The sequence below is a fragment of the Toxorhynchites rutilus genome, chromosome 2 (assembly GCF_029784135.1).
Source record: "Toxorhynchites rutilus septentrionalis strain SRP chromosome 2, ASM2978413v1, whole genome shotgun sequence".
Lineage (NCBI taxonomy): Eukaryota > Metazoa > Arthropoda > Insecta > Diptera > Culicidae > Toxorhynchites > Toxorhynchites rutilus.
In genome coordinates, this window is record NC_073745.1 from 188,150,707 (window position 1) to 188,174,712 (window position 24,006).

At 40.4% G+C, this 24,006-nt stretch overlaps 2 protein-coding genes across 2 annotated transcripts; one reads left to right on the forward strand and one right to left on the reverse strand.

Moving 5' to 3' along the window:
* The first annotated feature begins 12,964 nt into the window (after positions 1 to 12,964).
* Positions 12,965 to 15,438, forward strand: LOC129766531 (uncharacterized). The gene is made up of 2 exons (XM_055767099.1): positions 12,965 to 14,222; positions 15,332 to 15,438. The coding sequence occupies exons 1-2, from the start codon at positions 12,965 to 12,967 to the stop codon at positions 15,436 to 15,438; spliced, it is 1,365 nt and encodes a 454-aa protein (XP_055623074.1).
* Positions 15,439 to 21,421: 5,983 nt separating this feature from the next.
* LOC129768914 (chitinase-3-like protein 1) lies at positions 21,422 to 23,331 on the reverse strand. Its single transcript, XM_055770858.1, has 5 exons — positions 23,277 to 23,331; positions 23,104 to 23,225; positions 22,585 to 23,041; positions 21,909 to 22,434; positions 21,422 to 21,851 (listed from the first exon to the last, which is right to left on the reverse strand). The coding sequence occupies exons 2-5, from the start codon at positions 23,168 to 23,170 to the stop codon at positions 21,489 to 21,491; spliced, it is 1,413 nt and encodes a 470-aa protein (XP_055626833.1). The 5' UTR covers positions 23,171 to 23,225; positions 23,277 to 23,331; the 3' UTR covers positions 21,422 to 21,488.
* Between the last annotated feature and the right edge of the window lie 675 nt (positions 23,332 to 24,006).

The following is a 24,006-nucleotide window of genomic DNA, read 5'->3' on the forward strand; positions in this document are numbered from 1 at the left end:
GTGAGCTCGTGGTTCATTCTTCGCCTCTTCTTGCACACCGCCGAAGATGGTTCTTAACACCCGTCGTTCAAAGACTCCGAGTGCTCGTATGTTCTTTCAAAAAATATTTTCATCATTTTTTCCACTTGTTATGATCGAAAAAAGTTGCTTGAAGAGTGTATCGAAAAGTAGTCTCAAACATTTGACACGTTATTACACACAAACGGGTGAACTTTTCTTGTTGTGTAATCAGAGCACGCTTTGTTTGCATGTCAAAAATTAAAATACAAGTCGTTTAGTCGCGGTCATAAAATTGTTTTCGAAAAAATCACGGATTGATTTGAAAACTAATAAGAAAAGTTTGCACAATTTGTGCGCCGAAAAGGGTATTACATACCACAAAATAGCAACAAAAAAAATCAAAGTTTGTCCAGAAAGTGTTAAACGAATCGTCGCAAAGTTCGGTAATGAGTGTTTTTTAGAGAATCTCAGCAGAAGTGGACGAAAACCCCGTAATCCCGAATTGGAAAATTCAGAAAACAGGTCTGCATCTATTCGTTATTTGGCCAAGAGGTTCAAACCAAGTATTGGGATGATTCCGCGGATTAAACATAGTCTAAAGATCAATAAAAAGCAAAAAGTGGCCAAACAAACACCGGAGCAGCAAGATCGCGCTAAACACGAGCTCGAGAGCTTTACGAGCGTATTTTGAACAATCCCAAGCAGTGCATCCTCATGGATGACGAAACATACGTCAAAGAAGATTCCAGAACGCTCCCGGGACCTCAATTTTATACCAAATTGATTGGAGAGAGTGTACGATTGGCGGATACAACTTTTGCGATGGAAAAAATTGACCAAAAAGTGCTCGTTTGGCAAGCCATTTGCACGTGTGGCATGCGATCATCACCTTTTTTCACAAAAGGGTCTATGAATGCCCAAATTTATGTGGAAGAAAGCTTAAAGAATAGATTGCTTCCACTTACTAGAAAGCACAAGGTTCCTCCTCTATTCTGGCCGGATTTAGCATCGGCACATTATGCCAAATCCACTCTACAATAGTTTCCGAAAATCCACTCTTCAATAGTTTCCGGGCAATTGTCAAAGCCGATATCAAGAAGGAAGGTACAGTGTCTGAAGATATGTCAGAGTTCAAGAAGTATTGGTCTGCAGCGTCCAGAAAGTGCACAAAGACTACTGTGCAGAATTTGATGAGTGGAGTTAAATCTAAGGTTCGATCATTTTTTATAAATCAAAAATCAGCTTGATTTTTTCATTTCATTAAATAGCAATGAAATGAAAAAATCAAGCTGATTTTTGATTTATAAAAAATGATCGAACCTTAGATTTAACTCCACTCATCAAATTCTGCACAGTAGTCTTTGTGCACTTTCTGGACGCTGCAGACCAATACTTCTTGAACTCTGACATATCTTCAGACACTGTACCTTCCTTCTTGATATCGGCTTTGACAATTGCCCGGAAACTATTGAAGAGTGGATTTTCGGAAACTATTGTAGAGTGGATTTGGCATAATGTGCCGATGCTAAATCCGGCCAGAATAGAGGAGGAACCTCGTGCTTTCTAGTAAGTGGAAGCAATCTATTCTTCAACTCAATATTCTTAAATAAAATTGACTTTTGAAAACACTTTCTGAACGTTTTCAGTTTTATTTTGATGTTTGAAAGTTTAAGACTACTTTTCGATATATCCCCAAGATAATTTACGGTCAAATTTTGATAGAGGCGTTTATTTTTTTTATATAAATAGGAAATTATACATGGATTTGTTATATATTGTGATTTGTTAGTATATATCTAAAACTTGAAGAAAACAAGGTCCCGACCGGGAGCTCCTGGGAGTAAAAAATGTCGATCAACAAAGTAGAATAATGTTGTTTATTCTTATTTTATATTTTTTTCGTATGTTTTATCTTATATTCACCTAAAAAGCCACTCAACCACGAGTTGTTCGGGAAGCCTAATCAATATGAATATAATATACTTATAAGTAAATCTGAGTTATACCTGTTCCGGTACCGGTAAGTTTTTTTCATTTTTTTCAAAAAATAATGCTTTATTCTGCGAAAATGGTTACTTACTTTACTTTACTTTGTTGGTCAACGGACCGTACATCGGACTAGGGCCTAACGAATTAGAGATGTCCAGCTTCGTCTTTCTTGGGCAGCCGTTCTCCAGTCACCTCGTACACCAGCAAATCGAGCATCCTCTTCCACCGCGCACATCCACCGAGTGCGATACCTACCACGAAGTCGACGGCTTTTTCTTGGTTCTCTGCTGAAAATAGTTTTGGTGGCTCTCTCGTCAGACATTCTGGCTATATGTCCAACCCACTGCAGCCTGCCACGCCGTGTTACCTTTAAAAATGTTTGTATCCCTGGTACAACTCGTGATTCATGCGCCTGCGCCACACTCCATCTTCCAATTTACCGCCAAGTATCGGTCGTAGAACTTTACGCTTAAAAACTCCGAGCAGTCGCCGGTCAGCTTCCTTCAGCGTCCATGCTTCATGTCCGTAAAGGGAGGGAGGATCAACGTTCTATACAGCGCTAGTTTTGTGTGAGTTTGCAAACTACGGGACCTTAGCTGGTTACGTAGTCCGTAGAAGGCCCTGTTCGCGCCTGCAACTCGTTGTCACATGTCACAAGCGTACCAAGACAAACGAATTCATCAACCACTTCAAATCGTTTCCCATCAATCTCTACTTCAGCATCAACACCACCGGAACTTCTACGCTTCCTGCCAGCCACCATGTACATTGTTTTGGCAGAGTTGATGATACCTCCCAACCTCGCCGCTTCGCTCTTAAAAGGCCTGAAGACCTCCTCCACGGCCCTACGGTCGATACCGATGATATCAATGCCGTCCGCAAAACCAAGGAGCATGTGAGATTTCGTGATGATCATACCGTTTCTTTGCACGTTTGCTCTTCGTACTGCTCCTTTAAGAGTTATGTTGAGCAGTAACAGAAATGGTTACAATTTTAATATTCAAAGTATTGCCCATCGCTAGTCACAATTGTTCCCATCTTTCTGGCAATTCACGGATCCCTTCACTGGAATAATAATCAAGTTACGCCGTCTGTTGTAAAATCGAAGATACTTACCGGTACATCTAATATTATTATACTTTTTGACGTAGGACTACGTGTAACCTTTCAATATAGGGGCCCATTTCAATATTTCGGTGTTCAGTTTTTGAACGCTAATACCTCCTCAATTAATAAATGGATTTTGGTTCCAAATACACATATTGATAGGAAATATACTCAGCAATTGTTTATATGCTACACATTACGGTTTTCAGCTCATATAAAGTTCAAATTGATGAAAAATTGGAAGAAAGAATTCCCTACTTTCCCATACATTTTGTCGGTGCTCCCGCAGCGAACAGCTATTCATTACAAGCAACCAAGGGTACGGGCGAAGCGTATGGACAAGGTGAAGGAGGAAAAAAAATTTTCTCGTATTTGAATCTAAACGTTTGAGTGTTTGCTGAGTGTTGAGGTTTTATTTTATCATTTGATTTTTTTTCTGTAATTTTGTACATGAAAAGTTGATCATTCTGGAATCTGTGCTCCATGATATTCGAATAATGGACACCCCTTGGTGTAGTCCTACGTCTCTCCGGTTATGTCCCCGACATGACCCACCCTTTTTTTTAAATTCGCTTTTTTAGAAAAAAAAATCATTTTTTGGAATTTTTCATCTTTGTTCGCGACGAACGCGACCCGAGCCAGCTGCAGACGAACAGGGGGAGAACGATGATGCAATCGGAAGAAACGAAGATGTAATCGGCTGCACTCGTCGATGCAGTCGTACACACATACATAGCGAGAAGTGTAGTTTTAAGTTTTTCTTTTTCTTATTCTGTTAGTGCGTAAGGATGTGTAGATTTAAGTTTTTCCTCATTCTGTTTGTGACAATTAAAGGAGTAGGATCTTAAATTGAAATTGCCTTATTTTGAAGAAGTGTCCCAGTGAAGCAGCAGCAGTGAAATCCAATCTGGTCAACAGGGCGACCAACGTAATTTCCATCCTCCGTTGTCTTGTGAGTCACCGGGCGACAAACAAGCAACGAACGTGTTCGATCCTGTCGTCCTTTTGCCAGCATCGTGTTGTGCAGCGGTTAATGGCGTGTTTTAGCCGCTGAAATTTCTCTGCTAGTTCTGCTGTGTGCCGCTAAAAGTTAGGGTAAAAATTGACTTTATTTCGTGTTGTTTTACGGCGAATGTGCGCCGTGGTCCTTCGACGAGTCAGAGCAAGCTGCGATCTGAGTGTGCGATCGTCAGCGACTTTGTGTTGTGTTGAGACAAAACATTTGGTCCCATGCGAACCGGATAATTACCAGTGTGATACGTGTATTCGCGATTATTAAAGGATTTGAGTGTGATACATCCTTCCGCGATTAATAAAGTGTGAGCCTTCATACGCAGTGTGAACTTCCGAACAGTGTTATTTTGAAGTTTTGAACATTTGAGTTGTGTTAGCGAAAGTGTTGCCATTTGAGAGCAATTGAGAGAAACCATGGAGCAATTTAAACAATTAGTTTACCAGAGAGGCCGAGTGCAGGCGCGAGTATCGGTGATTATCAACAAGCTAAGTGATGCGATAGAGCAAAACGATAATACCAACTTATCGCAGTTAAAAGCGTATGAGAAGAAGCTAGAGTTGCATTATGCGGAGTATATGGCGAAACATGATTTGATCATGGCTCAGTGTCCCAGTTTTGGGAAAACAGAAGACCAGGACGAGAGTTGGATGAGTTTGACAGCATTCATACTGATGCTTTGGAGAAGCTCAATCATCTGTTGGATTTCTTTCGTGCCGATCCAACACATAACAACCGTAGATCTCCTCAAGTTATTGTTACCCAACAACCTCTGAAGACGCCGATTCCGACATTCGACGGAAAGTATGAAGCGTGGCCAAAGTTCAAGGCGCTGTTTAATGATTTGGTAGGTAAGTGTGGTGATTCCGATGCAACAAAACTGCAATACCTTGACAGAGCGTTAATTGGTGAAGCTTCCGGCATCCTGGATGCCAGAATCATTAACGACAACAACTATCAACAAGCGTGGCAGTTGTTAGAGGAGCGGTTTGAGAACCCGCGAGTGATCATCGACACCCACATTTCCGGTTTATTGTCGATGAAACCAATATCTAAGCAGTGCTGGAAAGAACTGAGAAACTTGATCGACAATTGCAATCGTCATGTAGAGGGGCTGCGATTTATGGAGCAAAGCGTCGATGGGACAGCTGGTCTTATCGTTGTGAAGCTGCTGACATCTTGCCTCGATGGAGAAACGAGAAAGCAGTGGGAACAAACTTTGGAACATGGGGAACTTCCGAACTTTGATGAATCCCTAAAGTTTCTCAGGAATTATTGTCAGGTCCTCGAAAGGTGTGAGATAGATAAGACGTCCTCTTCAAACGTAGCCAAAAAACTTCCTAAGTCGGGGAAGCCCAGCTGGTCACCGAGAACATCTCATCCAGCGACATCCATTCCATCAGATAGCGTGTGTGACGTGTGCACAGGGTCGCACCTTAATTACAAGTGTCCTTCTTTCCTGAAAATGAATGTTGGTCAGCGTGTCAGCAAGGTGAAGCAAATTGGGATGTGTTTCAACTGTCTTCGTAAAGGCCATCAAATTCGAGACTGTCCTTCAGATAAGTCATGCTCGAAGTGTGGTAAAAAGCACCACACAATGTTGCACTTTGAGCGCGAATTTTGTACCGAACCTAAGTCGCAAAGTTCAAATACTTCGGAAAAGACAGCATCAGTATCAGCTATTCCCGAAAGTCCAGTGCCTACAGCATGTTCCAGCATTCAACGACCAACAAAACAAGTTCTTTTGATGACTGCGTTGGTGAGTGTAGCATCAAAAAGTGGGAAAATATTTAAGCTACGTGCCCTTCTCGATTCCGGATCTCAAGTTAACCTGGTATCTGAGTCTGCTATTCACTTACTGGCGCTTCCAAAGTATCCTGCGAACGTTCCAGTTATTGGTGTAGGTGGTGCCAAGTCTAGAATCCTACATCATGTGATTATGCGCCTATTTTCCGACTATACTGGGTTCCAAAGTGACGTGGACTGTTTAGTGACAAGAAAAGTGACAGGAAAAGTTCCTTCTGCTCCAGTTGACATTTCTGAATGGAATATTCCGCCAGGTATTGTGTTAGCCGATCCAATGTTTAATGAGCCAAGAGATGTGGATCTGTTGATCGGGGCCGAACTATTTTTCCAAATTTTGGGACAAAATCAACTGAAATTGGCCGAAGGTCTTCCAAGCTTGTACGAGACACAATTTGGATGGGTTTTTGCTGGTGCTCTCAAGTACGAGACCGAAGCTGTTAACGTGTTGTGTGCCACCAATGAGGATCCGTTGTTGAAAGAGATTCAAAGGTTTTTCGTGCAAGAACGCCTTTTTGAGGAGAAAATGCCAACTAGTGAAGAACAACAGATAGAAGACCATTTTTGCAGAACGTATCGTCGTGATGAAGATGGTCGATTTGTGGTCCAATTACCTTTCCGCGAATCCATTAACCAACTAGGTAATTCCAGATCTTTAGCGATGAAGAGATTCCTGTCAAGTGAAAAGCGCCTATCCAATGATACAATTATGAAAGAGATGTACCAAACTTTCATCAAGGAATACCAGGACCTTGGCCATTGCCACGAGATTCACGAGGAGAACGATCCACCAGGACAGCAGAATTATTATTTTCCACATCATGCTGTACTCAAACCTTCAAGTACCAGCACAAAGCTACGTGTGGTATTTGATGGTAAGGCGAAGTCAAATGGATTATCCTTGAATGAAGTGCTAATGATCGGTCCCAAAATCCAAAACGATTTATTTGCCATACTACTGCGTTTCCGGAAACACATTTATGCATTTTCAGCAGATGTTGAGAAAATGTATAGGCAGGTGAAGATCGATCCAAAACAAACGAGATACCAAAGAATTTTCTGGCGTGACCAGCCCGCAGAAAAAATAAAAGTGTTAGAGTTGTCAACGGTAACCTATGGGACATCTCCTTCGTCGTTCTTAGCAGTGAGATCAATGGTTCAGCTGGCACGAGATGAGAGTAGAAACTTTCCTGCAGCTGCCGAAGTGATATTGGAAGACTGTTATATGGACGATATTCTGAGTGGTGCTTCAACGCTATCATCTGCGAAGCAATTGCGATGTGAAATTGAGCAACTTATGATGAACGGAAAGTTTCCTATTCGGAAGTGGTGTTCTAACAACAACGAGGTGCTCGATGGTGTTCCTGATCAAGATCGTGAGAAATTAGTGCACATAAAAGATTCTGGAGCGAGTGAAACGATTCGAACTTTAGGTGTTCCGTTGTTGAAAGAGATTCAAAGGTTTTTCGTGCAAGAAGAGCTTTTTGAGGAGAAAATGCCAACTAGTGAAGAACAACAGATAGAAGACCATTTTTGCAGAACGTATCGTCGTGATGAAGATGGTCGATTTGTGGTCCAATTACCTTTCCGCGAATCCATTAACCAACTAGGTAATTCCAGATCTTTAGCGATGAAGAGATTCCTGTCAAGTGAAAAGCGCCTATCCAATGATACAATTATGAAAGAGATGTACCAAACTTTCATCAAGGAATACCAGGACCTTGGCCATTGCCACGAGATTCACGAGGAGAACGATCCACCAGGACAGCAGAATTATTATTTTCCACATCATGCTGTACTCAAACCTTCAAGTACCAGCACAAAGCTACGTGTGGTATTTGATGGTAAGGCGAAGTCAAATGGATTATCCTTGAATGAAGTGCTAATGATCGGTCCCAAAATCCAAAACGATTTATTTGCCATACTACTGCGTTTCCGGAAACACATTTATGCATTTTCAGCAGATGTTGAGAAAATGTATAGGCAGGTGAAGATCGATCCAAAACAAACGAGATACCAAAGAATTTTCTGGCGTGACCAGCCCGCAGAAAAAATAAAAGTGTTAGAGTTGTCAACGGTAACCTATGGGACATCTCCTTCGTCGTTCTTAGCAGTGAGATCAATGGTTCAGCTGGCACGAGATGAGAGTAGAAACTTTCCTGCAGCTGCCGAAGTGATATTGGAAGACTGTTATATGGACGATATTCTGAGTGGTGCTTCAACGCTATCATCTGCGAAGCAATTGCGATGTGAAATTGAGCAACTTATGATGAACGGAAAGTTTCCTATTCGGAAGTGGTGTTCTAACAACAACGAGGTGCTCGATGGTGTTCCTGATCAAGATCGTGAGAAATTAGTGCACATAAAAGATTCTGGAGCGAGTGAAACGATTCGAACTTTAGGTGTTCTTTGGAATCCGAAAACTGACCAGTTCCTGTTTTGTAGAAGTCCGGAAACGATGCAATCCGATGCGAAAGTGACAAAAAGACATGTTCTATCCCAAATTGCCAAACTGTTTGACCCGCTCGGGCTCATATCACCAGTAATAGTGTCAGCCAAGTCCATTATGCAGCAATTGTGGGCTGCTGGGTTAGGATGGGATGAGGCCCTCGAAGGTGAGATGTTGAAAAGATGGATCGTGTTCCATCAGTCACTACCGCAGTTGAACGAGATACAAATTCCGAGATGTGTCGTAATCTCTGATGCTCATCGCATTGAAATTCATGGCTTTTCCGATGCGTCGTGCACTGCTTATGGCGCTTGTGTGTTTTGACGTAGGACTACGTCTTTCATTTCTATACCGGGGTGTAAAATCAAAGTTTCGAAAACGAAAGCGTTACGCCGGACACCGAGATTTTGAGCGTTAATAGCTCTTAAACAACTGAACGAAATGGTATGATAAACACTTCATTCGAAAGATAAAATGTCTACGCGTTATATACTTGTTACTTTTTCATCTAAAAACTTGTTTCAATAGCCTTAAAATTGGTTTCAAAACAGGCTATTGAAATCACCAATCGGTATATAAGCGAGCGCCGCTCGTAAACCCACTCAGTTATAATTGAACAGCGATTGGAGCATGTTGTCGCTGTTGTTGTGAAGCTCTTCGTTTATCATGAAAGCGCTGATGAACGGTGTCACCAAGAGCCTGTTTGTGCACCTTAGGCCAGAAGGGAATCCACCAGAAGGAGAGTGATGCCACGGTTCCGCTTGAAACATCGGAGCAGCCGCCACACATACATACACGCGCGGAACCCTCGTTCCGCGTTCCGCGTACCAGTTCCCCTGGGAATTGAAAAATACATTCATGCGAAAGAGTTTATTTTAATGTTTTCTATTCATACAACACTGCAACCAAATACATTTGGTTTTGTGATTTTTCAATCAATCGCAATTGACAGGAAAGTTTCTGAATATTATTTTTCCCCATCAGTAGATAATTTTCGTATCCAATATTGGATGCATAACATGAAAAACGGAAAATGTTACACATCGCGAAAATCATGTCATTTTCGAGCGATTATTTGCATCCTACTCATATATTGCTGCGACCAAATACATTTCGTTTTGGATTTTTCAATCAATTGCGATCAACGTAAGACCACGTCTTTCGGCAATTTATTAGAGGTGCAATGAATCTTTAGGAATTCCCGCTCTACGCGCACTGGCAAACGATGTTTACTCAACAGTTTCTCAAACGAGAAATGGGTGTTGTGAGAAAGGATTAGCGAACGCAAAAACGACAAACGGGAGAAAGAGATGTTTGAAGGTTGAAGGAAATTAGCAGAAAACATCTTCATTTTATCTTCCGAATAATGTGATTATCATAGTACTTCCTTTTGCCGGAAACAGATTAATAACGCTCAAAGGAGGAATCGAATCCTCCGAGGAAATACCCAGCGCAAATTAGAATCGACTATAGATTGCGCCATTAGTACACAAATAACTTTATAATGCAGTTTCATCAAAGTGATTTCTTCGATATGGGGAAATATTCACTGCATCATGTCATGTATTTCATATTCTTCACTATCAAAATCCATATCCATGGCACCTATCGGTATCGAATTGTCATCGACAACACGATTTTCGCTAAATGCTCCCTTCAGTTCGGCCTGCAAAAAACTTTCCTGAACTCTAATACATCAAATTAGGAGCCCTGAAAAGGGCTGCTGATTATATGCTAAGCTAATAGCACGCTCTCCTCGGACACGATGGGCCAAGGACATCCTTGGGCATAATATGACGCGCTTTGCGTGGATAGCACACAAATTGGTATCTTCGAATAGGCCTCCTGCAGTACCATAACCGCGAAGTTTGACGAGCAAGTCGGTTTTGAAGTTCCGGGCAATTCCACAAACCAAACGCTGCAAAGGTAGCTTGCGGATCAGCAGTTTGTTCGACCTCTGAAAGCGACGAATTTCACTTAAAGTTCCCGGTCGATAGCGATGTGGCTTCTTCACGCTTTCTGCGGCTGGTGCGCTTATCCGAGCTGCTTTCATGGTGCCTTACCACCGAAAGACTAACGAGCTGTCTTCTTGGTCCCAAACAAACAAGTCCTCACGGTGCGAGAGTAGAGTAAGAAATGAACGAAAGCAAAGGAAGCGTGATATTATATACCATAACAGACTTGAATGTAAACCCCACCCTCTTTATTATATTCTTAGCTTAGCCTGAGAGAGAAAAGAATAACATCGAAGTAATTATACAGTAATGTATTTGAATCCGGACACTTTGTGTTACATTCAATATCATACCGCAGACACAACATTTCGTGCATGCTGAATTAATACGATTGATTAGTAAGTATCAAGTAACTATCAGTAACTATATTAGTAACTATTAATCGCATAAATTGAACATGAAAAAAAATGTTATGGCTGTGGTATGATTTTGAATGTAATGCAGTGTCCGGATTCAAAAGCATTACTTCTTTTACAGTACAGTTAACTCAACTGAAAATTTTTCAGTTCGGCCTGCAAAAACGAAATTAATTGGAAGAGTACAGCATAATGCATAGACGTGAGTATGAGCTTCCCCATCTCACATTCCAATAGGATTAATGGGCTTCCAAGTGGGCGCGCTACATACGGATACGTATGATTTCAATAACCTGTTTTCGAAGCTATCATTAAGCTATTGAAACAATTTTTCGAGTCAATAAATAGCAATGATATAACTCTTGGACATTTTATCTTTTGTATGAAATGATTATCATACTGTTCCGTTGATCCGAAGCAGAATGAATCACGCTTAAAGAAGGAATGGAATGGAAAAATCTAATCGTTGCTGAAAAATAATCTGCCAGTTCCCGTAGGAATTGAAAAATACATTCATGCGAAAGAGTTTACTTTAATGTTTTCTATTCATGTAACACTGTGACCAAATATTGTTTAATCAAGTGCTATTAACAGGTGGTTATCGAGTTATCATTAACCACCGGTGGGCTTCAAGTATCGAGGAAAATCTGGAAAAATCTAATCGTTGCTGAAAAATAATCTGCCAGTTCCCCTGGGAATTAAAAAACTACATTCATGTGAAAGAGTTTATTTTAATGTTTTCTAACCATATAACACAGCGACCAAATACATTTGATTTTGTAATTTTTCAACCAAGTGTAATTAGCAGGAAAGCTTCTGAAGGTTATTCTTCCCCATCAGTAGGATATTTTCGTATCCAATATTGTATGCGTATGCAACGGAAAATGTTTCGTTTCGCGAAAATTATATAATTTTCAATCGATTATTGCTCAGTCTCCGAAAGTTTCAAACTCAGAGAGTTCATTCCCCTCTAGTTTGCCTTCCAAATTGCTATCGTAAACCATACCTTCTCTCGATTCAATCGCGCACAAAAAGCATTTATTCTGGTGGTGAAACGATATTCTGGTGGTGAAACGATATTCTGGTGGTGAAACGATATTCTGGTGGTGAAACGCATTCGATTAGAGGCGAATGAACTGAAAAGTTTAAAGCCTCTTTAATCCAACATCATCATCATGAAACGCATTCATTTTCCGTGAGGACATCGACAAGACAACATCGTTACTGAACGAGCTGAACTAGCTGGACGAGCTGAACGAGCTGAACGGCGAAGGATCGAGGGATCGAAGGATTCATTACCTGGCCTGACCTGACCTGAAACGCAATCAGTTTGTTTTAACTGTGAGGGAGCGCAGAAAAGCCGATCGATCAGAAGGAGAAGAGAAGGTGACCAGGAGAGTATCAGCATCGAAAAACGGTTCCCCGGGAAGACATCGAAGCAGCCGCCACACACACACATGCACGCGCGCAACTCTTTTCGTTTGCTGGTTATCGAGAAGAAACCTGGAAAGAAATGATCGTTGCTGAAAAATAATCTGCCAGTTCCCCTTGGAATTGAGAATTACATTCAAGCGAAAGAGTTTATTTTAATGTTTTCTATTCATATGATGCTGCGACCAAATACAATTGGTTTTGTGAGTTTTCAATCAAGTGAAGTTAGCAGGAAATCTTCTGAAGATTATCCTTGTGAAGAACCTTGTGCCTCCAACGTAACGCTCTCGTTTTCGAAGTCCCCCAAATATTCATTTACACATTCATTCAGAATGGATTTAGATTCAACTTCAAACAAATGATCTCTAAATCAACGATAGTCCTACGTCACCCTTGCGGTTATACCATAGATATAACCCACTTCCTGTTTTTACGTTGTGTTCAAACGGAGGGAACAGTGTTAGTTAGACTAGTGTGTAGCAAGTCCAGAGTTAGTCCTTTGCGTCGTCTTACTATGCCTAGACTTGAGCTGTGTGGCGCATTGTTATTGGCAAGATTGATCAACCTAGTGATACCTATTTTGAAAATAAAAGTGCATGATGTCAAGTTGTGGTCGGATAGTCAGATAGTGCTTGCGTGGATAAAAAAGGATCCCAATCAACTTCAAACCTACGTGAGAAATCGAGTTATAGAGATATATGGACTTACTAACGATTATGAGTGAAAGTATGTAAGATCTGAAAATAATCCAGCAGATCTGGTTTCCAGAGGCTGTCATCCAGAAAGTTTACGACGATCTGACATGTGGTGGAATGGTCCGCCGTTTTTGCAAGCTACCAACTACGAAATTCTGGAGACACCAATATTACAAAATGACGAATTACCAGAAATGAGAAGACCGACTGTTAGTAATCCAGTGGCAAATTTCGAAGATGAACCAATATTTGAGCGGTGCGGCACGTTTTCAAAATTGCAACGTGTTTTGGCACAGGTGGTGAGATTCACTCGACTACTATGTATGGCGAAGGAAGAGCGAAACAAATCCCAATACATTTCTGTACAAGATATGCGGGATGCGATGGGATATATAGTACGAGTACTTCAGAATACTGCGCTAAATGAAGAGATCCAGTGTATTCAGAGAAATAAGTTACCCAAGCGACTTGCAAATCTTCAACCTTTTGTGGACGAGAAAGGATTTCTACGCGTCGGCGGACGTCTACAAAATTCTAAATTACCGTACGATGCCAAACATCAATTGCTTCTTCCACATAATCATCGGGTGACGGAGATGCTGATTCGACAATATCATGAGGAGAGACTTCACGAGGGACCATCCGGTTTGCTGGCAGCGATAAGACAAAAATTCTGGTTTGTAAAAGCTCGTTCTGTTATTCGAAAAGTGACACGCAGCTGCGTGAAGTGTTTTAGGGCCAATCCGAGAGCAGTGCAGCCATTAATGGGAAATTTACCAGAGGAACGTGTGACGTTAGCTGCAGCTTTCGAGCTCACCGGTGTGGACTATGCTGGTCCTGTTATAGTGAAAGAGGGAAGATACAAGCCGAAACATATTAAGGCGTACATCGCATTGTTTGTGTGCCTCACGACGAAAGCTATTCATCTCGAGTTGGTTTCGGATCTAACGACCGAAGCTTTTCTTGCCGCTTTGGATCGATTTATCAACCGACGTGGAATGGTTCGTAAAATTCTGTCGGACAATGCAACCAATTTTGTTGGCGCTGCTAAGGAGTTACACCAATTATTCGTGATGTTCCGTGAAGAAACTTCAAAGACTAGAATTGACGATTTTCTACTTAAACGTGAGATAGAATGGAAATTCATTCCGCCTAGAACCCCTAACTTTGGCGGATTGTGGGAGGCAAGTGTCAAAGTGGTCAAACGTCATCTACATCGTACGTTAGGCAGCGCAATTTTGACGTTCGAAGAGTTCGGTACCGTTTTAACGCATATCGAAGCTATAGTGAATTCCAGACCACTTTATGCGTTATCTGATGATCCCAACGAAACACTTCCGATAACTCCAGCTCATCTGATGTTCGGTAAACCGTTGGAGCCAGTTTTGAAACCATCGTATTCTGATATAGCAGTGAACCGTTTATCCCGACATCAGTATTTAAATCATTTACGTGATAGATTTTGGACAAAGTGGTCCCGTGATTATTTTATTTATTTATTTATTTATTTATTATACTCTTGCAGCGTAAGACAATTATCTTTTAATGCTACACAGTTCTTCTCTTCTTTTAATGGAGTACAGTGAAATCTTAATCTACATTACACAAATAATAATAAAAAATTAAAAAAAAAACCTACGTAATCAACTAATAATATAATTTGCATTGCTTCTTAAACATACCCAGTGTGTTAATATTTTTCAGTGAATTTGGCAGAGAATTCCAATATACTACACCCCTTACAAAAAATGATTTGGCATATTGTGCAGTGTGATGTGAAGGTATAACATATTGTTTCGCTCTGATGCTTCTAAATGGTTTTAATTTTTCAAATAAATATTTTGGGCATTTCTTAGATATCAAGTTGTACATAATTATGTCAGAACGGTACTTAAAAAAGTTGTAAAAAGAGCATCCAAGCAATGAACTATGGTGACGAGTAACGTGGTCGTATCGATTGAGATTATAAACGAAACGCACACATGCATTCAATGCAACTCTTAATTTTTCTTGAGTTCTAACTGATGTATTAAAGAAGAGAGTGTCACATGAGATGAAATATGGTAATAGGAAACATTTAAAAAGTTTGAGCTTAGTCTCACTGTTTAACAATTTTACTTTAAGATACAGTGTACGCAGGATTCCATAAATTTTTCCACATTGACTCTAAACATGCTTATCCCACTCAAACGTATTTGTCACTATGTATCCAAGGCTAGTGGCGAAATCAACGTAATTAACCGGTTGTCTTCCAACGAAAAGTTCAGGATTAATTTCCATGCCTTGCCGTGAAACCATTAAAGCATTCGTTTTGCTTGCGTTTAACTTTAATGAATTATCGTTGGACCATACTCGAATTGCTTCCAAATCTTCATTGATGCGATTAGCTACAGATTCAGCGCTTAAGTTTTTACAATTAAAATAGAGTTGTACATCATCAGCGAATAAATGTACCGAGCAATGTTTGATTACAGATGGCAAATCGTTGATGTACGTACAGAATAAAATGGGTCCCAATACTGAGCCTTGTGGCACACCGGACGAAACTGGTAGGAAACGCGAGAACTCATTATTAGTGTAAACAGTTTGCATACGATCTGTGAGATAGGCATTAATTAAACTGGCAGCAGACTCACCAAAGTTAAATTGACTACGTAATTTATCACAAAGTTTTACGTGGGATATTGTGTCAAATGCCTTCGAGAAATCTAGAAACATCATCACGACCTTACCACCACTATCTAACACAATCCCAACATCATCGCATATCTTCAACATTGCCGTCTTCGTGCTATGTCTAGGCCGATATCCGGATTGATTTACGTTAAGCATTTCGTTAGCTTGCAAGTACATACATATTTGCTTTTTCAAAATCCTTTCAAAAACTTTGGACAATGCACATAATATACTGATTGGTCGCAGATTATCTAGGGAACACACATCAGATTTTTTCCTGATCGGTATAATTTTGCTCTGTTTCCATATACTAGGATATATTCCTGTTGTGATAATGCAGTTGAAGATATAAGTTAATGGCTTCAATAAAATAGGCAAAATCAGTTTCACAAATTTGATTGGTAATTCGTCGAGACCAACTGCATTGGAACTAGTTTCATACACTGCATTGATTGTATCGTATTCTTCAACTCTATGGAATTCAAAAGTATTTCTCCTTGCTCCAGTTTGGCTGAATGGTATTGTTCGAGAAGTCGTAAAGTTTTTGTGGAATGATTCATTAATTACTTCTGACGAAAAACATGTTTCTAAGCTGAGTTTTCGCGAGTTGAAACCAAGTTCCCGAAGTTTATTTCAAAAACATTTAGCAGGAACATCCATATTTAGCTGTTGATTAAAGTAGTCTCTTTTAGCTTTCTTAATTGCACAATTAGTCATGTTTCGTATTCGCTTATAACAGCTAAAGTCATTGTCGTCTTTTGTTCGTTTCCATCTGTTATTAGCCAAATTTCTATCAATTATCAACATTTGAATTTGTGGGTTTATCCAAGGATTATTTTTCTTCTTAGTGTTCTTAATTCTTCTAATAGGTACGCAGTTATCATGAAGAGATTTTATACTATTGTTGAAGAAATCTATTAGGTTGTCTGGATTCGAATTTCGATAAAAGTTTTGCCAGTCAAGCATATTGAATTCATTTCGTACTGAGTTAGGATCTATGTTTTTGTAAACTCTATAGCAAATTTCACTGGTGGTTGAACTCGAATCGAGATTAATCGACGCAAATATCAAATCATGATGTGATATGTCTGGTACACTAATTTGCCCAAACCTCAATACACTTTCCGATTTAGTTGTTACTAAGAGATCTAACTGCGACGATCCATGGGAATGGAAAAAAGTGGGTTCTACTCCTACGCTATGTAATCCCAAGGATTCGATAGTCTCTTTAAATCTTCCGGATTTTGGACTGCTATTTAGTAGATTAGTATTGAAATCGCCTAGAAGTGTAATACTGTCGTACAACCTTCCATACTGAACTATTTTTTCACTTATAATATCTGCGCAATCAATACTTGGGTGATTATAGAACAGGCCAATCAGCAATCTACCGTTATGGGCAAGGACTTCAACAAAACAATACTCAACAGAATGATCACGAATCAGTGTATATGATGATTCAAGCAGATTGTGCCTAATTTGTTTTCTAATATACAACATGAGTCCTCCACCTGCTCTACCAACTCGGTCACTCCTGACTATATCATATCCATCGATTTCAATCACACTTGTATCAGTATTACTATTTAACCATGTTTCATTTAAGCATGCTACATCCACCTCTGATGTGTACATAATTTGCCGCAATTCATCTAATTTGACAAGATTTCTAGCGCATAAACTTTGCACATTCATGCACATAACAGAAAGTTTGTTCTTCACAAATGCCGATTTCAGCACTATTCCTGGTATACATACATTTGTAGAGGTGTTTGCGGTCGACCAGTTAGCCATAGTCAGTACAGGGAATGTCCAAGTAGCAATGCACGATCAAAGTAAAACCCACAGAAATATTAATTTTCATCACAAAAATAAACAAATCTTTAATCGACTACGCTGTCGCAAAAATAAATAGAAATTACTACAGATCCACGATGAGCCCATGTCAGAACAACAGCAGCAAGTCCATAAGCATATGTTGAAGTACAAGTCAGCATTAATGTAGAAAAGACGCAAGATGATCCTCTGACCCCACTGGGCGAGCAACGTCGGTAGCTGTTTTCTTCACGTAGATGATGCCGTCACGGGAGAATACACCATGCAGTTTGCCCTCTCTCCGAGCAGCAAAAGCTTTCGCTTTGATGCTCCGTGCAGACGTAGTGAGGTTCTCGTTCACGTAAATTCTGTCCTTCGTTTTAAACCCGATAATATCAAGAGTGAGTGACCTCGATTTCAGATAGCAGTTGTAGAAATCAGATCGCTGGTTGGTGATAGCGAACTGTAGTAGTATCAAATATTTCTTCCCATCAATCAACGGTGATCTCGAAAGCCTTCGAGCGTCTACCAACGGTGTATTAGTGTAACCCAACGAATTGCACCATGCCGCGAAGTAGTTCATAAGGTTCTCGCTACGCATGTATGGCACTCCACTTACGATCAAGTCACTAACGTTGAGAGACCTAGTGAGTGCCTCTGTAGTAGATTTTATTGCATGCTTGTTCTGGCAAACAGATGTGTTGATTTCGGTTATCGACTGCTCGAGCTGTGTACGGATGTTTTCCAAATCAGCCTTGAGTTCTGTTTTTACCGTTTGTATTCCTTCGTTGATCTGCTGTGTGATATCCTTCTTCACACTTTCGAGCTCCTTTGATATTCGGTGAGCCAATTGGGAGATAGTCATCTCATCATTGTTGCACTGTTGGATGTCGGGCTCGTCAGTTTTAGTGGACTTTCCAGGCTTGTTGTCACGTCTCGTCATCATGATGCAACACTTCAAACAATACCGATGACTGCTTTGTGATTGAGTATGGCGACAACAAAAACTGCCAGAACTATCGGATTTTATATTCACGAAAAACACGATGCTCGGGTAAAAAGGCCACAGGATAACATAAAACACGGACGATGCTTTCAGGGAAGATTGTTTTCACACATACTCGATAGATTATTTCGCAGTTTAACTGGGAGTTTTCAATATTTTTTGCGCCAGCGCGAACACTTTACAATTACTCCATTAGACAGTGTTGCTAGAGATTATTTGTCGACGCTACAGTCAAGAGCTAAATGGACCGAAGGTGAGCCGAATATGAAAATGGATACTGTTGTGTTAATTATAGAAGATAATCAACCCGTTCAATCATGGAGATTGGGTAAGATTGTTGCACTTTACCCGGGAGGAGATAATGTGGTCCGAGTCGTTGATGTAAAGACATCGACAGGAGTTTTCCGACGATCTATCCGGAAGTTAGCACCTCTTCCTATATCTGATAACGATAACGGAGAGACGAAGGTTTCCGATTTGGAATGGTATTCCAACCGGCGGGAGTATGTTCGCGACGAACGCGACCCGAGCCAGCTGCAGACGAACAGGGGGAGAACGATGATGCAATCGGAAGAAACGAAGATGTAATCGGCTGCACTCGTCGATGCAGTCGTACACACATACATAGCGAGAAGTGTAGTTTTAAGTTTTTCTTTTTCTTATTCTGTTAGTGCGTAAGGATGTGTAGATTTAAGTTTTTCCTCATTCTGTTTGTGACAATTAAAGGAGTAGGATCTTAAATTGAAATTGCCTTATTTTGAAGAAGTGTCCCAGTGAAGCAGCAGCAGTGAAATCCAATCTGGTCAACAGGGCGACCAACGTAATTTCCATCCTCCGTTGTCTTGTGAGTCACCGGGCGACAAACAAGCAACGAACGTGTTCGATCCTGTCGTCCTTTTGCCAGCATCGTGTTGTGCAGCGGTTAATGGCGTGTTTTAGCCGCTGAAATTTCTCTGCTAGTTCTGCTGTGTGCCGCTAAAAGTTAGGGTAAAAATTGACTTTATTTCGTGTTGTTTTACGGCGAATGTGCGCCGTGGTCCTTCGACGAGTCAGAGCAAGCTGCGATCTGAGTGTGCGATCGTCAGCGACTTTGTGTTGTGTTGAGACAAAACAATCTTTATTTCTCGATATCTCAGATACAGTACCTGCTACAGTCCTAAAATTTTGAACTTTTCTTAGTTACAGTGTCTACTTTCTATAGGAAATATAGAAGAATAAATCGATGATAGTCACTTCTTCTATTGAAAAGCTTGAAAAGCCATTGTGCAGTGGTTCAGACAATGAGAGGATACGCTTCCATCGTTTCGTGTCAGGTGGATTCAGTGCTACCTGAGGGGTTGCTAGTTGCTGATTGGGCACCATTCAGTCAAATCCTTCGAGCGTAAAGCTACCTGAGCTATTGGCAGTAGCTGACTTGCCTTCATTTTTTCCACAAGAACAATTAACGTTTTATTTTCGCTCACTCCTTCCGTTCTACTTTTGTTTTGTTCCACTGTTTCACTCATTTGCACCCCACTAGCCGTTAGGGAAATAACGGTCCACTGTGTCAGCGGCCTTCTGTAATACAGTAAGAGCAAAATACTGTGCAGGGTACCCTGGTCCTCCACAAGTTCCGTTAGCGACAAAGTATCTTTTAAATCCCCTCGGACATTCATCATCATGCACGGAACACTTGGAATTGGGGCTAAGTTTTCAGTCCAACGCTGCTCATTTCCGGACTTACGACCGCCAATAGAGTGTCTGAATGATTTCATGTTTCCAATCATCAATCGAGGCCCTCTACAGGCTGAGGAAAGATTGAGATACGGATTCGAGGCAAAACACAGATGGGTACAACATTTTGCAACGCACTAATAGATCGTATTATTTTTTTTGTTAAATTGAACTGATTAGATATATCACAATGAAGACGGCGAATTTACATTCGTACGACGATCCGTTGATCCTTCTTAAACATCTGCTGTTCATTTACGTCTGCATCGTTATCGTCGTTGTATGTTTATGCTGCGCGTCTGTGGTTTTATGATGATGTATTTGGGTACTGTAATAACTATATTTCTACGCATCTATCACGATTTTTTTTTTGTTTTGAGACAAACAACTGAATGATTGTAAAATATCGAGCATCATCAAAATGTGTTAAATCCCACGTTTTGTTTCATCCGATTTGAGCTCCCCAAATTGTACCGACCAAAAATGGGCAACTAGAGTAACGCCGAAATACAATTTGAATACATAAATACTACTGCGAAAACAAAACAAAGCTATCCACCGTGCATATCATTCTATTCAAGGGGAAAACGATAAATCATACAACGAAACCAACCGACGCACAGACCAGCGAACTGTTGTCCGCTATCCTTTTCTTTCCTAATACTGCTGGCCTGAGGATAAACAAAATATTGCGTTGCAAGCCTTACCCCTCTGTGGTTCTACAGCCGTCCAATTCGGGTGAATTTTGCAACCTCTTTCTGAACCGATTATTCAGTATAGCAGTAGCAGTTAATTTATTATTTTATTATTTTTTGAAATTTTGAGAGCCTGTAAACCTGGGGAATTTCCGATCTATCATCCAATTTTCACGAATTCGTGCATTATTTCCGGGTTGATAGACCAAAGTACAACACATTGCAAGCCGGATGGGAAGAAGGAATTTTCCAGCGATGAGAACTATGCTCTTCAATTGAAAATTGAAGATGAAAATTCATTTCACTGCGGTCGCTATAGTTTCACAATCGGTTTCGGATTTCCTGTTGCTATTCTGCGAAAAGCACTGCATAGTAAAATTTGTAGATTTTCTCTTTGTGAATGATGTTCTGGGTGCGTTGGAGATGTAATTTTGCTAAAAGATACAGAAAAACTACTCGGATTTTCGAGAAATTATTCAAATCGACTGCCCTTGGTGTAGTCCTACGTCTCTCTGGTTGTCTTCCGACTTTTTCTTTCAATCATCATATCCTGTTTTGTTTTTTGTTTTACAAATTATTTATCTAATCTGAAATCAAACAGTGTTGCGTTGATTTTACTTCACCCATCAAGAGAGCTTTGAAATTGAAAAGAAACGAACCATGAACCAAATGCTTTGTTCAGCATTTTGCGTCGTTTTATTCAAAGATTATAAATATGTGTTGAAATTATCTGTAGTAAAAAGTTGGTACACAGTTCACTAACTCAGGCCAATTGCAAACTTTGTGCACCGGGTCAAAGTGTAATCCGCTTGGGCACGTAAAGTCGTGTCGATTACCGTGAGCAGTACAAATGTAATACTTTTCACACGCCTCTGGGTCCGGGAACATTCCTTCTTCCGAGCATTGATTAGGTTCCTTAGTTGCAGACGTAGTTGAGATCGTGGTTGGGGGTTCCAAACCGTTGTGAAGATTTTCATAGATGGTATTCATTAGAACGTTAGTCCCCTCATTACATACTCCGCGAAAATCGTCAGTTTCAAGTGACCACACCATAACTCCACCTAAATCCAATTCCATGAGATAGCGTACCTATGGAAATTCCATTAGACAATTTTTGCTTCATTATATAAAAAAAAATCTGTTTACCTTGGCGGCAACTGTAGTTGGATTATCATACCCAACCCATTGGTTTCCCTTGGTTGCATAGAACCCAAATTGTTCATCGTCAAAATGAATCTGCCACTGTTGGGTCAACATTGCCTCACACAACTCATTGTATCCCATCACACCAAGTTCCCTTGAGTAGGGACCAGCAATACCAGGTCCGCTAGCGGGAGCACCAATGAAATTATTTCCGGCATTGGCCAGCGTAAAGGATCTTCCGTACAGTGGAATACCCATTACTAATTTTTCTTTTGGGGCACCTTGTGAAAGCCAATAATGTATGCTAGCATTCACATTCAACTGCTTTTCAGTGACATTCGTACCGGTCGACCATTCGTACATAGGTGCATTTAGACCACAGTGGTTGTCCCACGCACCGTACATATCGTATGTCATCACGTTTATGAAATGAAGTGACGCGGAAACACGTGGTATATCATAGGATTTCGCTGCGGAGAATTCAACTGAGGCCACTGCCGCACTGAGGAGTAATCCTTCGCGATCGAATCTGAAAAATGTAATTGCATAATTCCCAATGTAGCTTTGTGACAGTAACTACATAGGATTCACAATGCGATTTAAATTTCAATGAGATTTGAAATAACGATTTTCCTCTTTTTATACAAAATCATCTGAGCGATATTAGAACGATACTCACGCGCTCCTGATTTCCTGCAGCCATACCGCGTGATTTTCTTTATCGATCGCCTCATTCCCATCTCGTTGTCCTGGATATTCCCAATCTAAATCGACGCCATCAAAATTGTGTTTCTTGCAAAAGCTAATGCTGTCTTCAATGAACCGACGTCTTCCCGTTGAGCTTGCAGCTACGAGTGAAAATTTCCTGGATCCTTCGTTCCAACCACCCACCGCGGCCATTGTTTTCAGCGAGGGGTTCACCGACTTGAGTGCATTGAATCGTTTTACATGACCTCGTCCCCAGTTTTCTTCCAAATCCAGATATGGGTCAATTATCCGTATTGATCCGTCTTCATTTATCCCGAAGAATCCGTAAATCAAATGAGTACACAGGAATGGGTTGATGTTTTCAATGTCGAATCGACCTAGCCCAGGTCTGTAGACCGCCCAAGTTCCGACGTAACATACAATTTTCTCTTGAAATGTTACAATGTTTTAATTATTCACTCAAAGTATTTTATACACCGTATATTCTTACTGTCAGCAAAAACTATATTGATGAATAATGCCAGCAGTGATAGAACAAGCAATGACTTAGGCTCCATCTTAACGCGTATCACCTTTAGACTGATCTTAAAACTATTCGCACTCTTCCTGGAACTATATGTACAAATGAACAAGTTATTTTCGCTAATCTTGTCTTTTATAAACCAGCAGTGACTTGTTGGGAGAAATTCCTAACTCATACCAACGATGGATTCCGTTTGTTTATCATAAGTGAACAGTTGACGCTGCACTAGAACTTAGTTCGTCGTTGTTACTAACCTTATCAGTTATCCTGGACGGCTTTCTCGTTGGTCAACAGTTATGGAGTGTTTATAATCGATAATTGATTACTGTAGTGCTCTGACAGTGATACTCAAAAGATTACTTCTAGTATCTACTGTTGATAGGGAAATAGGCAAATATATCGATTGTTCCGAACAATGTATAATCATTGTAAGAAGTACTTGTTTTGAGCTAATGTATGGCTTCATGGTTTTTAAAATCAAAATCACTTACCATCTCATGGTAGCGTAACTGGCCATGCTATGCTATTGTTATATTTTAGTAAAACTATTGGTCTGATAATACAACAAATAGTTATTGTAAAAATCGTAGATCGCGATACTTCTTGAACAGACCTCGTATTCGCGCGAAAAATCGTTATTTGTGTACTCTGGACTGTGCGCGTCTCCGAGATATTGTGATATTGTGTATTTTTAGGCGTTATTCAGGAAAAAGATATAATCGAGTGAAAAAACTCCAGAAAATATTTTTCCTTTAACCTCATTCAGTTTTGAAAGTCATTCAATTCACCCACGTCATTGATGCTCGTTCTGTCAGTCCTATGCGCGAATATAGGAAGGTTAACAGTTGGAGAAGAGAAACCGATCAAGTC